The sequence below is a fragment of the Amblyomma maculatum genome, chromosome 4, assembly GCF_055883805.1.
Source record: "Amblyomma maculatum isolate TAMU_Amacu chromosome 4, ASM5588380v1, whole genome shotgun sequence".
NCBI lineage: Eukaryota > Metazoa > Arthropoda > Arachnida > Ixodida > Ixodidae > Amblyomma > Amblyomma maculatum.
The window spans coordinates 48,526,821-48,541,635 of NC_139347.1; the positions used below are offsets into that span (position 1 = coordinate 48,526,821).

General features: G+C 45.1%; 1 protein-coding gene across 11 annotated transcripts in view; it reads left to right on the forward strand.

The window, feature by feature from the left end:
* LOC146190948 (uncharacterized) overlaps positions 1–14,815 on the forward strand; it is a 98,941-nt gene that overhangs the window by 13,038 nt on the left and 71,088 nt on the right. For 8 of the 11 annotated variants that reach the window (XM_084601339.1, XM_084601343.1, XM_084601348.1 and 5 more), the window contains exon 4: positions 8,783–8,941. The exons of 1 other annotated variant lie outside the window; for it this stretch is intronic. In XM_084601339.1, coding sequence (XP_084457465.1) covers positions 8,783–8,941 — 159 coding nt within the window. The remainder of the gene's footprint in view (positions 1–8,782; positions 8,942–14,815) is intronic. 2 more of the 11 variants (XM_084601345.1, XM_084601346.1) reach the window with 2 other exon arrangements.

The following is a 14,815-nucleotide window of genomic DNA, read 5'->3' on the forward strand; positions in this document are numbered from 1 at the left end:
TTTGCGCTGGGATTTTTGTGATAACTTAGGATGTACTAGACTTGGCACAGATACATTTTACTGGTTGGCAATCACCTTTATGAATCAGTAGTACACTGGGGAGAGGAAGGAAAATAACAGCATAGAAACCATTTTCGTGCTGTTCACTATGCCATGATGATAGCTTGGAAAGTCATTCACTCAAGGTAACATGTGACAAATATCACTGAGCATTTGAGACCCTGACCACTGTCTTTTAACACCGGAAATACTTACATACTACCTGCATGTGTGGGATTCTGCAGGACATTCAAATTCTTGGAACCACAGGGTGTGCGCTCATATGTGTAATGGACTTTTTGTTTGAGCATCTGAAGTATGATTAGAGTCCGTACTTTTACGCTTGCTCATTTAACTCAATGGACTTCCTCATGGTAATGTGCCTACTGTGATGTCGTTTGTATTGAAAAATCAAAACCTAACTTTTGTTAACAGGCCACCAGCTTGCATTCCACTCGTCTGCATTCGCTTTGCCCTTCCATCACACTAAACGTGTGAGCTCATCATGGACTTCTTGCTGTTTGTGCGATGGAGCCTTCTTACAAGGATTCACTGCAGTATCTAATTTTTGGCAGTTTCCTTTTTCTTTTTTTGGCAGGTGGGGGTAAGGGGAGCAGTTAACCTCGCTGTCAGATAACTATACCATTCCTCCTAGTCTTGTGAGGTCCTGATTAATGAGGTCGTACTACCCATAATCCTGTCTTTAGATTCCAGTCATGCATGTAATTTTTCGTTTGCGGATTTTATTTTGTGAAACATTTTGTATGATCATGGCAAGAGGCTGCATGCATTTATGCTGGCCATACTTTTCTGTTATGGTGCTAAGTCAGTCCAAGTTAATTTCGGCTCAAAGGCCAGGGCCTATTTAAAAAAGAAAATGACAAACATTTATCTACCTATCTTATTGAAGATTTTTTTCTTTGGGAAACCGTTGAATAGTATTTAGAGCATCCTGCATGAGCGTAGCAATGTAGAACAATGGCAACAGCCCGAGAGCACTGCAAATTTGAGGGAAGCACGGCACGCTTTCATGGAATGAAAAAAAGAGAAAGATTCATTAAAATCTTGGTGATACAAACCTGGCTAATATGAACTTTGCATGTTCTGAACACATTTCCACGACACTGCGGATTTTATGAATCCTCGAACCGCTATCGCAGCCTTGAGCCTTGAACATCATTGACTCCACTATCGGCAGTTGCACTGTACATTCCATGAGCAGTTTTCGGGTGCACGTGGCCCGCACGTCACCACCGTCACGCTGTACACAGTAACGTTGTGATCCTAAGTTGCACCACGCTGCCTGAGCAGTTTGCAGTAGCGGCCGTACATGCTCCATACACCGTTCATTTCATGATTGCTGGTCGCGCCACACCCGCAAGGAGCAATTCATGCTGGTGCGTGGCCTCGTGTCGCACTTGTTGCATTATTTTTTCACACTGTACGCACCGCGAGGTTTGCACCATCATGTAACCTTAACATTACTCATAATATTATGATCGTCTGGTCACACTGCATGCACTGCAGGGCAAGCCGTCCATGATTGGAATAAAGAACAGCGCGCAGAAGACTAGGGACTCGAAGAAAGGTAGACATAGGACGAGTGCTGATCCATTCTAATGCCTCTTTTGTTCTTCATACTGTTTTTATTCATTTTCATTTTGCGAATTTCTGGATTATACCAGTTTTTTTGTGACCGTGTGCGACTCATATTACCAAAATTCTACTTAGCAGTGTACAAACTACTCATGCTCTGCTATAGGCTGTTTCTTTGCTAACACATTCTTTTTTTTTACCGTGGTACCATTTAAGAAACTGGGATGAAGGAGCTCTTTGATATTAATTGTGCCCCAAACATTCTAACTTCCCTTTCTTTAGTGATTTGCTAACCACACACTCGTCATGCAGCAGAGGCTGATCCTATTGACGATAAACTAACCAGCAGCATGGGCAGATCGAAACAACTTCAGCTCTTGTAGAAAGTGAGAGATGTTTCCACTACTAGTTGTAAACACAAAATATGGAAGTGCGACTGTTTGGATGGAGTAGACATTCGTTAGCCTTCACTTTCTGTTTGAAAACAATTTAACTTTTTATCCTCGCATTAGCATCTTGATCCGAGAGTCAGCAAGACCATAAACGCAATGATGATGCTATCATTTTGGTGAGGGTATAGTACATCAATCTGTTTTGGTCCTGATGGCCATCTGCAGCGAAACTTTTTGACCTATAGAAAAATAATGTTTTTCTAGTACTCTGCCAAGTCATCAAACCTATAGATATGATTTTTAATAGGAGGGATTGTGCCAGGAACTCCTAGCAGAATTTGTTTTTCGAGCCCAAACTCGGAAAAAAGTCACTTTTACTAAGTGTTAGGAGCCGCGTAAATGGGGTCCACTTGGTTCCACAGATGTGGGATTGTAGGGGCTCAGTGCTTTCCATAGAAACCGCAAAGCAAGGACTTGTTCTAAATGTGGACAATAAGCCTGCGCGAATAGGGGCTTTCTAGTTTGAAGTGAATTTAAACCATATAGTAACTTAATTTCGAAGTGAATATTTGAAATACTACTTGCACACAAAAATGCTAACTGCCTCAATGTGCATTTCCAATTTAAATATTTTCTAAGTGTGTGCGGGTATTTGAAATTTCAAATATGGATCGAATATGTTTGTTATTCAATTCATATTCACATTAAAAAAACTGATATCTGGAAATTTTAATACTAGAAAATTACTGAATACACAGATAATTTTCAAATTCACCACAGTTTCACCGCACTGTATGCTTCACTGCAATGCTAGAGCGTGTGTACTATGCAGTGAAGCGTCCTCAAAATGTGACGAGTCATTTTGTGAAGCGAGCCTTCCTAACAGTGTGCGCAAAGTGAAGCGCTTGGCGAAACTGGGGAAAAAATGTCATTCTGACTTTGGTTTTATCTCAATGCAGTGCAGTTGTTCACCAGATAAAAAAGCACATGAAAACAAAGCAACCGCAGAGCCGCTCCAGACTTAAATCGCAAGATGCGCGGCTGTGAAAAAGTAAACAAATTGTCCAGTGCAACGTTTGGGCTGCTGTACACCGTTCATATTTGTCCGGACTGCTGTGAATGCCATTGTCTGCTGATGCGTGTAAGCCTCTCTTGTCTGCGACATTCGGATCGTTCCTGGTCTTGTCGCATTCATGCAAGCATACCTTTGGTATTTTGAAAAAGGTGCAGAGAGAAAGAGAGAGAAATAGCTTTTATTCGCACCCGTCAAGAATGACGAGGAAGAAGGCTTTAGCCAAAACCCTCATTCATTCCCCTAATCATTAGCTGGAATCCCTTGGGACTAGGCGGCGACCAGGGTGAGACCGATGACTTTGCATTGCTCTTCTGCTTCGGGATTGAGTAATAAGGTCTCCCAGGATTCTACATTCATCTTGTCTGAAATTCACCTTTTCCGCCTTAATATGTGTTCGGCTGTTACAGCCCACGATCACACAGGAAACCATCGCTTTGGTGCAATTTGCACGGCCCGCTCCACGGTCGACTGCTGCACTGTACAGGAAAACAGCGCTTTCGGTGTTTAGTGCCATCATCTCCTCTAGAAAGATGCCTGCGGCATCGCTCGCTTACCCATTGGAGTCGCTGTGCCTTTAGTTGCAGGTGGTTGTTGAGAGATGGCGCCAGATACGCTCCTATCTCCGCAAAGAGGGTTGGGGTGGTGTGGTGTCTAAGTTGCAGTGACTGTACGGAAAAGGCATGTGCAAATGCGTGTTGCCGGTGGACTCCGTAAGGATCGCAAGCTACCACCTCAGGTGGAAAGGAGGCATACAGCAGGCATCTTTCTAGAGGAGGCGATGTTCATGCAAGCTCCCTATAAATGCTTAAATTGCATTTATTTTTTCCTACAAAGACATTTCAATAATTTGTTCTTTCTTGGGGATGCGACGTCTGAAAACCGAAAAATCGCGAAACTGTCGATTTTTGGAAGATTGTATATTCTGGTAGTACGTTTTATAAACTATCCTTTCTGTAATCCCCAGTGCCGAACTCGTCGTAGAAATACTTGTAATTAGGTATATAACAAGCTGTGGCAGCTGCGGAGCTGTGAGCAAGCGCCGAAAATGCCCAAACTTTGCGCGCGAGCCATTCCTCTCCCGTGGTACCCATGGTAGCGAAACGCGAAAACAAGCGCCGCCATCTTGGCTTTGTTTTGGTTGTGAATTCTTGCGCTGTCAGAAGAGGGCGAATACGGGCTGGTTGTTACATGATCATGAATGAAAAGAAACTGCTACTAAGACTGGACCCCCGGGACCCCGTCTTAGTAGCGCTGTTTCTTCCCGTTCGTGATCTTGCGGTTTCTTATGCCACCCTTGGCGACGGCAGCACAGTCAAGGTATGGCTTGCTTCCGACTGGGAGCCTCTAGGCGGCTTTCGAGTTTTCCTCGCTCGAATTCAAGGCTGTGATTGGGAAAAGCACATGCTCCGCGAAAACGTCTATTGGCTGCTGTGCCCGCTGACACAATGGTCTCCGCCTGCAGCCCCCGCGCGTCGTGTGCACAGGCTTGCTCTCATTGTCGGCTGTCTTTGCACTTCGTGCGTTCCCTTCACCTTTCGCCATTGTTGCAACCGCTGTCTTTACGATCTCTCGTCGTGCCCTCCAAACGGTTTCGTGCATCATGTCAATCGTTGCGTGGTCGCTCACAATGCCTCGAGCCGTGAGTCTGCAACACGTGTTCGGTGCATGGAAATGAAGGTCGTCCACATGGCGAATTGCGCCGTCAGCGACTTCGGCATCTGAGCATCTGCTACAATGGAACTTAGAAAACAACAAAATTAAAAAAGGGCCTTGACTTTCCCTGTGATACCTATCCAGAAATTACCACAATTAATTTCACAATACCAACACATTCTGCAAATTTTCCAGGCATAGACCCATGTGACCCATATGATATACTCCTGTAACTTAGAACCAGCGTGCATAGTTCTATGAAAAAGTAGTTATTCAAATTTTCTGCTGTGAGGCTATCCTAAAAATTTCATCGAGATATCTCGACATACAAAAAAGTTGGCATTCTCTCAGTCTTCTAAGGCCGTTTTCTCAGAATCACTTTTTTGCCTCATGTGGCATGCTTAGTACAGCTGTATCTCGGGAACCACTTAACAAATTTTCATGAGTTTGCCTTTTTTTTTTTTAATTCCATACCACAATAAATTTCTGAGGGCAAGGCAATTTCATTTTTTTTTTTCAAGATATTGTGCCTGGAATTTATAATTAAAATTTGGCTAATGCAGATCTAAATAATAATACTGATTATATGGCTGTGCTAAAATATTTCAGCAAAGAAATCCAGAAAAGGGGCTTTGTCAAGCCCTGGGGTAACTATCCAAGAATGACCGTAATGAATTTCACAGTGCCAGCGCATTTTGCAAATTCTCCAGGTCTGTCCTAAGAAACCTATGTAAACCATTTTGATATACTCCTCTAACTTGAAAACTAGTTAATCCAGCTCCAAGAAACTTGGCAGTTCTTCAAGTGGCTGGCTGTGCTATGACCCTACCCTGAAATTTTCATTCAAATATCTCAAGAAATAAGAAAAAATTGGTGCTCAAGTGTAGCTTCCCTCCTTAAGAGATAGTTGGACATGCACTGCATGCTTGTATCTTGCTTTTGGAAGCACTCCTTTTAAGAGAAACTTCTTGACTGATTCAGTCCAGTAATGGCATACTAAATAATGCCGCATTCTTTGCATAAAACTTTTCCACCATTGTTTGCCAGCCTAGGAGATCCACAAATTAAATGCGTCTTGCTTTTGGGTGCGTCAGGATCAATGTGTTATTGATCAAAAGTGCTGCAGGTTAGAAATGTTAGTGCTCTGAAAATTGCTAAAACTTGAATTTTTTTTAGTGGTCGCGTCTCACACGACTTGAGGGAGCCTTGTTTTTCTGGCGTACCGGCTATGATCCAGCAGGCTTAGATCTGGGTGCCGCGCTCGCTCCTGCTAGCATCTGCTGAACACGTAAGCCCGCTCTTACATGTGTACAGGCATGTAGGTGCATGGCGCGTATGCCTAAGAAATGTCCATGGAGTCGGGGTTGTGCATGTGCTGCAGTGCAATTCTGGAGGAGATGCATTCAGTTGAAACCAGCAAGCGTTCTGCAAGCGTTCGCTTCAAACGAATACTTTGAGGTTTCGAATACTAAACATTGAAATCGAATTGGATATTGAATACATGATTATTAAATGGAAATTATAGATTATCAAATATTCGCACGGGCCTAGTATACCGTGAGCTACATGAACGTCAGTCACATGAACTTGCAGCACTGCATATGAGTGATTGCATGTGATCAGAGGCCATCTTTTATTTCATGTCTGCTTTCATCGTCCTGTCACAGAAATGTCCTACTGCTGCTAATGCAGCTTTAGCAAAAACAGTCTTTTTTGGCCATAATCACAATACACAATGGAGTTTTTTGATGATTTTACGAAACAAAGCCAGGATTCTACCGGAGTGGCATGTGGAAGAAAACGGAGCACCATTCTGCCACTCTTGAGAAACACATGTAGCGGGAGCATTTGTGTGCAGCATGCTCATTTGTGCCTCCAGTGTCTATGCAACGTGTCGGTGAAGTAATTGTGCCTGAAACTAAAAAATAAAAAAAAAAAAAGTTTTTTTGTATAGTATTGCAGTGGGACTGCCATGCTGCATTTCAACCACTAGACCTTTATTTCACTCTGTCCGTTGTTTGTTCATTGCCAATGGGTTCGTCAAGATGAGTGCTCTCTGTGACTCGTACATACTTTGTATAGTATACTATGCGGTATGCTGCCAGCAGGACATGCGTCGCCTTATAGAGGGATTTTTTTTTACATTTTTGAACAAAGCCATGAAACTCGGGGTTATTGGGATAAATAATAATAATAGTAATGACAAATATATTTCTGCCTGAAAAGCTGCACATATCTGCATATAGTACCTTTAAAAATGGCATATCACTAGAAAGAAAAATTGGGGCAGGGTCAGGTTCATCATTGTCGAAATTGTTCATGCTGCCTTCCTCTCCTCAAACTATCACTCCAGTATGAGAGGGATATTTCACAGTAGGCACATTACCATCCACCTCTATGTAGTTCCAAGACGTGCCACACTTTCCAAGTTGTTTTCCAGTTGTCAGTCAAGTGTTATTTTTTTTTTTTTGTATACATTCAAACCTCAGTATAACAAAATGATACATAATGAAACAATGGGTATATAAATAAAGGACAGTAGAATTTCCTTGGTTTAATTTCGCTGAGGGTCAACACGTGTCGTATCGAAGTAATTGTGGGGCTCTGCAACTTCGGCTTAACAAGGTTCAACTGTATACTCATGTAAGGGCTGCGCCTGTGTAATGGCCACACCCCTGATTTGGGGGCCTGTAATATGAAGGGAACAAAAAAAGAGAGAGAAAAAAAACGTTTTTATCTGTGAAGAATTTTGGGTATATGGCATGTTCTGCTGGAAGCTAATAGATGATGACGGCCTGCATTACTTGGTGCAACCACTGACTTGCCGTCCCACACGCCAGACTCGATCTGGAAACCACGGTCACACGGTGCCAGTGCTAATTTGTCTTTAGAGCTCAGCATTTGCACTTGAATGAACAGTTCATTACGCTGTGCAAAAACACGAAGGGGATGCATTTATGCTAGTAGCACATTTTCTTGCAGCACCATGCTGGCCCCCAGGCTCGGGCATCAGCAATACATGCATTGCGGTAACTTGTTGTTAGCCCCGTGTCACGAGGCCTAGCATGCCTATCAGTGAAGCCACAACTGAGGTGTTTTGAATCCAGCCAACTGTTACGCATAAAACATCTTGCCTTGTCGTCAGTTCATCATCGAACAATAGCCTCACTGCAAATTGAATGTGTGATAGATCTCTTCAAGGACTTCGACGTCGGCGCATGAGGAAAAAGGGGGTCGACCAAAGGTCATCCCCCACTGATGTGTGCAGGTCACATATATGCAGTACCACTCAAAAACCATTGGCCAAACAACATTCGCCAGCAGAGTAATGCTATGATCAAGCAATCTCTTGTAAACCATTTTGCTGTCTGCAATTAACTCTTGTTGATTGTTGGGCACACGTCATGTCTATGTTTTGAGTTCATTATATTTATTCGAAGGATTGCTTGGGGTTGTGGCGATTTATCATAAAAACCTGTGTCGCAGCATAAAAGGGTGATGTGTGACTTAGGCTGTTCTATAGTGAGAAAACTTTAGTGGAAAAGTTCTGGCCTCGTATAAGTAAGAGGCACACCGCGACAGAATCGCAAAAAGGTGCTGCCCTTACATGAGTATATATCGCAGGTTTAACTAATTCCTTGAACTTTGCTGTACATGAGCAACTAAAGTGTTTTAAGTATTGCTGTATGAATGAAGCGACCATATCAGGCTTATGTTGGTGGTTCCCTTGTGCATTTTATCAGTTAATTTAAGGAGGCTGGTACTGCCAAAGCTTTTTTCTTTTGATAGGCGGTCTATGGTGAAGTGCGTTGAGCAACAGGGATTCATGCTTGATGGCTCTGCTGTACATGTTTTGAAAGAGGAGAAAGGGGAAGCATGAGTGGTGATGGCTCCCATGTCTATATGTGTGCATGCATGAGGAGGGAGTAGCAGCGACGCTGCATGGCGGTGGTGGTGGTCAGGCGGGTGGTGGCATGGGGCCTGTTGTTCCTCCACCGTGCGCGTGTTGTGCGTGTGGGGCACCCAGGAGAGCGGTGCCGCCATGGCAGGTGGTGCTGGCCGGGAAGACGACTGGCAGATGCCCTGCCTGGAACCCTCGCCCGAGCGCCGGTCTGTGCGCAGTGCTGCCAAGCGTTGGGGTCCCCGTTCACCCGAGATGCCCATGCTCGTGCCGGCCATAAGCAAGGCAAGTCTGTGTCCTCCTCTCTGCCACTGCTGCCGCTGCTGGTCTACGGGACTGGCTTCGTGTCTGCGTGAGTAAGTACTCCACGGGCGACTACCCCCTCTGCAACACTCGGTGCGGTGCGTCTCTTTTTTCTGTGGGCACCCATCATGTGGCTCTGCACTGGGATGCACTCTGCAGTCACCAAATTCACTGAGTGCACCTACAATGCTGTTTACTTACCGCGCATGCAAGTCTAGCATTGCGGACTATTTCCTCTGGTTTCGTAGAAAACGGTGCAAGAGAATCTGGCATGGTTGCATATCGTATTTCATTTATGCTTTTCTTCACATTGCTTGTGCATTATTTGCTGATAAGTGAAGGGAAAAATTTGAGAGGACTTCATTGATGTGAACTTCACTTTGTTTTACTTGATCCATTCAAATGAATTTTGGTTTACTTCAAGAATTGCCAACAATTGACAATTAAGCGCAGCACTGACAGTACACATTGGAAGAGGTGTGTTTGCTGGTTGGTCACGTAGACCTGCTGCGACACTATGAAGCCAGCACTGCTTCTAAATTATTGCCTACAGTAAGGCCGAGAGGTTGTTGTGAAGGGAATAGTTATGGTTGCACAACCCCTTGCAGCCTTTTTTTTTTTTCTGTAGGGCAAATCTATATTTTTAAGTTGGAGCTGTTAAAGAGACACATTGAGGGGATTGCTACATGGAGGCGTGCACAGAAGATGTGCATCTCTCGCCTGACTTTTTTGCTCACTTTCACTGACAAAGTAGTTGTGGATACCAGTTGTACATTCAGCTTGAAGTTATTGCACTGGTGGTAACTGGTAACAAGGTTAGACCTTTGGTAATAAGCGATGACTAGTTCGAAAGCACCTTTGCTCATCTTTAGTGCAGAGCACACGAACCTTAGCCGCAGCAGGCAAGTGACATGGCCAGTCCGTTGTTGTACTGGTGGGCATGCTGCAGAAAATGTGCTGCGCACAACAATTGTGGCCACTGTGCAAGGTTTCTAATCCTACCTGCCTTGAATTACACAATGGTAGTGTACAGTACCCCTGAAAGTCTTTTTTCAGGGTTTTGCTACTTAACTGTAAGTGTGTATAAACATCCAAATGTGACAGTGCAGCATTTGCCTGCACTTTTGCTTCTTTTAAGCTGTTTTTTGTACACATTTCCTTTCCCCTTTTCTGAGCTAGGAGTGTCTCAGACAGGGGCGGATGTGACCGCAAAGTATGATGCAAGGGATTCCTTCCCCAACTAGTGTCGAGGGGGAAGATGACCTAGCAACGAGTGCTGGATCGAGGTAGTGAAGCTGGCTCTTTTTGTGGAAATTTATACACACACAAAGTGCAGGTATTATAGTTTGGCGCTGAAAACCCGTCCACTAGACACCTGTATTTGTGCGTGCCGCTGTGTTGGAATACTGGGCCACAATCTTAGGACAGTGTTTTCTCTTTCCTTTCTGAGCACACTCTTCATTTTGTTTTGTGCTGATACTAAGAGGGTAAAAGAATTTTTTTTTTTCCAACTATGGAAACGTTTCTTTTTTTTTTTGTGTGTGTGTGTGTGTGTGTGTGTGTGTGTGTGTGTGTGTGTGTGTGTGTGTGTGTGTGTGTGTGTGTGTGCTAACATATGAAACACCAATTTTGAGTCTGAAGCAATATGACATTGCTAATGCGTTGTAGCTGCGAGGCAAGTGTCGCGTGAAATGCAAAAGGGGGGCCAGAGCATAGCTGCTCTTGAAAATGATTGTTCATGGCTGATGAGCAGTAACAAAGATATACCCTTGCCAGAGATTCGTGAAAACCTAAAGTCATAGCTTCCAAAACAGTACATATGGCAAAAAGGTTTACACTGACGAAGAGGTGCCTTGTGAGCAATTTGTCCATCAGAGATGTGTGGAAGGGGGCTCGTATGGTGCCAGTGGCAGCTTTATTGCTGTTTTTTTTTTTTTGTTTTAACTACCATATATATTTTCTTTTTCCGCGGTTCGGACAAGGTGCGGCGCCTACACAGCTGGATCGTTGTTCTTATGCGAAATGTTTTGGTTTTTACCCTTTTTGCGACAGCACACATTTTTATGCCAAATTATCATAGCTTTGGGAATCCAACTATACAATGCATTGTAAAATAAGTGGTGGTCTAAGTGAACAAAGCACAAAATATGATGGGTACTCAGACTTCCAGGTTGCTCTCCGAGGAGCGCCGCTGTGCTTGAAATGTGCCGTGTTCAAGCTTGAATTCAGCGTTTCATTAAATTTATTTTTAAGCACGTTCGAATTTATGAAAAAGGTCATCATGATCTCTGTAAAGTATTACATTCATGTTCAGCGTTCTGTACCTGGAAAAAAGGACAAAAATGCGTTGTGTGACCTTTTCAGCCCGTATCATCTGTTCATGCTGAGTATAGCATGCTCCATTCGCTCACTAAATGTTTGTGAAGGTTACCTTTATCGTGCAGCCTCTGCATGGGTGTCTAATATATAGTAGAGTGAACATTTTCTGGAGGTTCTGCACCGCGAGGAAATGAACATATTGCATATGGGCTACTCCGCGCGATTTATGGCTGAGACAGCGAAGAGCTGGACGCATACAAATCACAAGAGGACTTCTGTACAAGCCTTTCACGTGTTACACTGCACAGCACGGGAGCGACAAGGGTTCCCCTCTGTGCAGTGAACTGTCGCAACCGACATGCGCATCACATTTTAGTAAATCAGCTTAAATTGGGTTATGCGGTGCACCGAGCTTCTCCTCTCAAAACGTCTAGTTTTACTTACCACCGCTTCATAGCCATAGCTGGGAATACAGCCTTGGCTATGTGCTCTTGACAGCTCAGATGCTTTTGTTCTTAAGTTATTTATTAAGTAAATGCGGCAGAAGGTGGCATGCATGTCAATATTTTCATGCTTAACATCAAATCAATAAAAGGATTTCGAGTATTATTAAATAAGTTTATTTTACTGTACTAACTGTATTGCAAAAAAATTTAACATGGCTTAGCTCTGCTATGCCTGGATATACGTAGCAAAAAGCAGTGACTACCTCGGGATCAGAAGAAGTTAATTTCTCCAGTCTTCTGCGCCATTCGTCAGCAGCTAAACTCTCCTTGGGTTCCATGTCATGCGCATCCAAGTTCGTCGGCGTTCTATATGGATGGATGGGAAAACATTTATTTCATCAGCTTTAAGAGGTTCAGTTTGATTGCTGGCTGCGCCAGATGGCCGCCAGTTGTGTCCTGTCGGCGATCTCTTCGGCCCACTCAGTGACCCGAGCCTAGATGACCGGGTCCGAGCAGCGCAGCACGGCCTCCCACTCCTCCAGAGATGGAGCTGGCAGCAAATCGGTGGGTGGCGGATAGGCCGCGCACCCCCATGTAATGTGGTCTAAAGTAGCGTCGACGCCACACTCTTTGCATTCAGGGTCAACCTGCTCTTTGAATATATATGCCCCAATAAACTTTGGGGCAGGGGAAGGAGCGGGTTTGTAGCTGGCGCCAGAGTATCTCCTGGGCCTTGCTTAATGAATTATGTGGTGGAGGGAAGATGCGCCTTCCCAGGCTAAAATGGCGAGTTATATCATGGAACGAGAGCAAGCCCTCCCTCGCGCCCGCGGGAAACGAGGTGCTCACCGCCCGGCCGACGAAACCTCGGGCATATTCGTGAGCCTTCTCATTCCCGGGATTGCCTGAGTGAGCCGGAACCCATACCAGTTCTATCGTCCTACCAGGGACTGGACGGTAGCTTTTAAGGATATTCCTGGCGGCAGCCGACAGACGGCCCCTCCCGAAATTCCGTACGGCTGTTTTGGAATCACTGACTATAACATCTGCTTCGGTAGAAGCGATAGCCAGCGCGATGGCCGCTTCCTCTGCAGCCTTGGAGGTTCTGGTGTGTACAGTAACTGAAGCTAAGATTTTGGTAGGCGTGGACTCACGGGCCCCAGTCACCGCACAAATCGCGAAACCGCGGTCCGTCTCTTCATATTCGGCCGCATCTATTTAAGCAACCGAATGGTTTCCTTTGTATTTGGTGTGTAGTGCACATGCGCGTGCTAGTCGCCTGCCTTCGTGGTGAAAGGGGTGCATATTCTTAGGGAGGGGCGTGATAACAAGCTCCTTCCTGATTGCTGTGGGTATTTGCCTGGGATTGTCCGCCAAGGGTTCGGCATTGGTGCCTAGACTAGCCTCAGCAAGACAAGCCTCCCGGCTTTGGTGCGCGCCAGTCTGGAGTACTGCGCTATTAAATGCGCTTCCTTGAGTTCATCAAGTGTGTTGTGCATTCCAAGAGCTAAGAGCCTATCGGTTGAGGTGTTTCTCGATAGTCCTAGTGCTGTCTTGTAAGCTTGCCAGATAAGACATTCAACCTTTTGCTTTTCGTCTTGGTAAAGGTGCAGATAGGGCAGGGTCTAGACTAGCCTGGTGATGACGAAAGCCTGAATGAGTCGACAGGTGTCGCGTTCTTTCATGCCCCTCCTCTTGTTGGCTATTCGCTTGATTAGTCTGGCTGTTTGGGTGACTGTTGTGGTCAGTTTATCTAATGTTCCTAAATTTTTGTGGTTACTCTGAATGAACATGCCTAGGATTCTGAAGGTGTCTACTTGTTTGATTGGCAGTCCTTTGAGCTCTACCCTGATTGCAGGAGGCGGAGGTCTGTTCTTTCGATTGGGGCCTTCTTGAACTACAAGGAGTTCGGACTTAGAGTGTGAACATTCAAGACCCACCCTTAGAGCGTAAGGCTCAATGGTGTCAACTGCTTCCTGAAGCACACTTTCTATTTGGGCATCACTTCCCCTGTTCACCCACAGGGTAATGTCGTCCGCGTAAAATGTATGCTGTAGCCCCTCGATGGCGGCGAGTCTGGGGGGCAGTGTTATCAGTGCAATGTTGAACAGGAACGGTGACATCACAGAGCCTTGTGGTGTTCCCTTTCTGTCCAGAGATATGGGGTCTGATTTGATCGCGCCGAGAGTGAGCTCGGGCGTTCTATAATTCGTTTACAGGAAAGGAAAGGCGCAGCATCTGTCACTTGCGGAATGCAAGAAGCGCCGCCCGGCAGCGTTGGAGCGCACTCGTTCCCGCTTGGTCCTCATAGCTAACGGCAGAGAGTGACGTCACATCCTTGACGTCACCCTAATTTAGTTGTACTTTCAGATTGCGCGCCAATGGCAGTATCTGTCACGCGCGGAATCCCGCTATCATTCTTACGGTACACAAGCGGAATTATGAGCAGCTCTTCACGACCCATGGTGTGGCACAGCGGTAAAGTGCTGGCCTTAGGATTCAAGGGATGGAGGTTCGATTCCCGTATGGATACTAAATTTTTTTCTTAATGAGGAGGAGTCGCACACCTCTTAAGCGTTGCTAGGCAATGCCGGCAGAGCTTTGTGAGGGGGCTGCGCATTTGGCCTTGGCTGTGACGTCACGGTATACGTGAAGTTTGGTTCTGACCCTCGTGGTGAAGCTTTTTGCTTCAAACACCTGCGCCTCTCCTAGTGATGTCACTCGGCGAGTTCGCGAATGCGCAGCTGTGGCTAAAAGTGATCACACGCACGCCAGACCCGGTGCTGACTAGTCTAGTGAAACGTTTTGCTTCAAAACGCAAATGCATGACATATATGTTACATTTCTTAGCACAGCAATGTTCAATATGCATGTATGTATTATGCTCCAACATTCATGCATCCAAGAGTAAATGGCTGAAAACTTGTATTAATGTGTGCTGTGCTGAGGGCCTGCATGGGCAAGCTATTCCTGACCTGGGTGCCCGTGACTAACCCAGCAGTAAGAGAGATATTCACTGGCCAAAGCATTTTGTGCAAGGGAGAACCCCAATTTAAAGGTAAAATTAACCAAGCATGGTGGTGTATGCAAG